This window comes from Bison bison, unplaced genomic scaffold, assembly GCF_000754665.1.
Source record: "Bison bison bison isolate TAMUID 2011002044 unplaced genomic scaffold, Bison_UMD1.0 scf7180017864285, whole genome shotgun sequence".
NCBI lineage: Eukaryota > Metazoa > Chordata > Mammalia > Artiodactyla > Bovidae > Bison > Bison bison.
Window position 1 is genome coordinate 2,067,776 of NW_011494857.1, and position 2,583 is coordinate 2,070,358.

The 2,583-nt window shown below is 62.7% G+C and overlaps 1 protein-coding gene across 1 annotated transcript in view; it reads right to left on the reverse strand.

Moving 5' to 3' along the window:
- Positions 1-1,916: 1,916 nt before the first annotated feature.
- Positions 1,917-2,583, reverse strand: part of SHANK1 (SH3 and multiple ankyrin repeat domains 1) — a 46,586-nt gene continuing 45,919 nt past the window's right edge. The window contains 1 exon segment of the mRNA XM_010849732.1: positions 1,917-2,576. Coding sequence (XP_010848034.1) covers positions 1,917-2,576 — 660 coding nt within the window.

Below are 2,583 nucleotides of genomic sequence, written 5' to 3' on the forward strand. Positions count from 1 at the left end.
CCCCCCTCCCACGACCCTCCCACAAGGTTCCCCGCAGATCCCTGACGTGGTAAGGGGGGAGGGTTGCAAGCACCCTCCCCCCAAGGACGGAGCGCCCCCCCCTCGGGGGTAGGGGGCAGCAGAGGGGGAATGGGCTTGGGGGAAGGAGGGGGAGCTCCCTTCTTTGGCAGCTGAACATGGTGGGGATCAGGGGCGATGCCCTCCCCTTTTTGCCCACAGTAGGGGAGAGGGCTTTCCAGGGGAAGGGGGTGGCTTAGAATTTCCAAGCCCTAGGAATAGAGGGACAGGGAAGCGTGCAGGGAGGAACAGCCATGCTGGAGGGAGGAGTTTCTGGGAGAGACGGGAAGTTCAGGAGATGGGGGGAGGTGGTGTCGTCGTGCAAAATGGATGGACCGGAAGTCGGAGGAGGGAGGAGCTGAGAGGGCAAAGACTGGGGCAGGGAGAGGAGGAAGCGAGGAAGCAAAGTGGGCAAGAACTGAGAGTGCACAGGATCTCCTCTTGCCAGAAAAAGTGTACAGAGCGAAGAGAATAGGCAGAGTGCAAATGATCATAAGAGCTGATCTTTGGGGGCAGGGAAAAAAAACTGCCAGGAAAAGAAACAATAATACAGTCCCAAGAGCGTGTGGAATGAGATGAGTGTGCAAAAGGAAAGAGGCTGCAGAGTTCTCCAAGAGAGACGGAAAAAGTTACCCAAGAACAACCAGAAATTCAAGCATGAGCGTGCAAGGCAGGGCTGCGGGGTGCAAGAGCCTAGTTAAGGACGAAAAGACGGCTTCAAGAGAGCAGGGAAAGTGCTGGGGAGGATGCGTGTGCAAGAGCGGGCGTGCAAGAAGCTTCATCAAAGAGTTGACAGTGGAGATGGACAAGGATCTGGGAAAACGACGGGGCGAGGGAGTGGGGAAGCCTGGCAGAGGAGAAGATAACGGTTCCTGGGAGGCGAGGGTACAAGCAACAGTGGGGGAGGGGGGAGGGGCAAGGAGGTGGCGTGGGAGTGTCACTGTGAGACGGAGGGATGGGTAGAGTGAGAATGTGGGGGTGCAGGATTGAGAGGGTGCTTCAGGAGAACGGAGGCGCGAGTCTAGGGGGAGGCGCACGGTCTGAGAGAGGGCGAGGGAAAGGGTGTCCCAAGTGTGTCTGCAGCAAGGGCCCAGAGATTCTTCAGGAGAAAGGGGTGGGGGAGGGGAGGGCGCCCGTGGGAAGAGTCTGAGACCAAGGGGCTGTGGAGCGTGGGGAGACAGACGCCGTGGTGTGCCAGGGAAGCGGAGCGTGAGCCGGAAGCAAAGGCAGGCGGAGGAAGCCAAGGCGGAGCGCGCAAGACAGCCAGAGGGCGCATTTGTGCAAAATTGTAGCCCAGGAAGGGGAGAGAGGTGAGCAGGCGTGCAAAGGAGCGTGCAAGAGCCTGGGGGGGCGGGGGCTGCTGTGTGTGCTGGGGAGAAGGGAGGGTGGGGAGAGCCAGGGGCCTGGAGATGGAGGGAAGGGTGGTTAGAGGGGCGGCAGATGGTGGAATCTGAGGGCGTCCCCTTCCTCTGCGGCCTGGGGTACGACCCCCAACCGGTCAGGCTCAGGGCTGACCCTCTATGGCTCTGTCTGTCCCCCGCTCCCCAAAATCGACCCTTCCCTCCTTCTCCATTCCCCCGTCTGTGATTTCCTCCAGCGCCCCTCCGCTCCCCCCACCCCTTCACACACACACACAGTCTTGTGTCAGCTGCCCCCTCCTGTGAGGTGCAAATGTCTGGCCCGGATCAGGCCACCTGGGGACCTCCGGCCTTGGGAGACAAGGGTCAGGGCGAAGTTCTAGCAGAGTCCCTGGCCCGGGGAGAGAAGGACGGTTAGGTTGGGGGGGGGGGGCGGACAGAGGTCAAGAGGCCAGTAGGCTCAAGGGTTCTGTGGACGGGCTGGTCCGTCCAGGCCAGCCATCACCTCTCCAGGAAAAACTTGAGAGCCCGGTCGATGTTCATGCGGTGTCCCACCCTGGTCACCCCCAAATCGACGTAGTCCTCCTTGGTCAAGGCGGGAAGGTGGGAGCCATCGATCTCGTGATCCAGGAACCGGGCCCGGTGTTCGGCCAAGCCCAGCCACTCTAGCCAGTCAGCCACATCGAACTTGGTCCAGAAGCCCAGAGGTTTAGCGCCGAACGGCTTGTCCGGGGGCAGGGAAAGCAGGCGGGTCGGTGAGAGGGAGCGGGAGGCCCCTGACAAGGCCCCGCCGAGACCCCCGGATATCCCGGGGTGTGGCGGTACAAAGACGGGGGCAAAGGGGTCGGCCGAGCCTCCTGCCCCTCCGGTGGGGGAGCCTCGGATGTCAAAGAGGCCCGGGTAGAGGGGTCCGGAAGGCAGGATGGGTAGGGACGAGGGCCGGGGCGCAGGGCTGACCTTGTGCTCCGAGGCGGGCAGCAATGAGGGGCTGGGGGCCCGGCGGAGCAAAGGTGGGCGCATCTCGAACTCCACGCCCTGGAGGTGGCGGGCGGACGTGGAGGAGGAGGAAGCCGATGGGGAGGTGGCCCCCGGGGCTGCAGCGGCTGAAGGGGACACCGCGGTTCCCGTGGGGAGTGGCGGCAGAGGTGGTTTGGACCAGTTCTGAAAC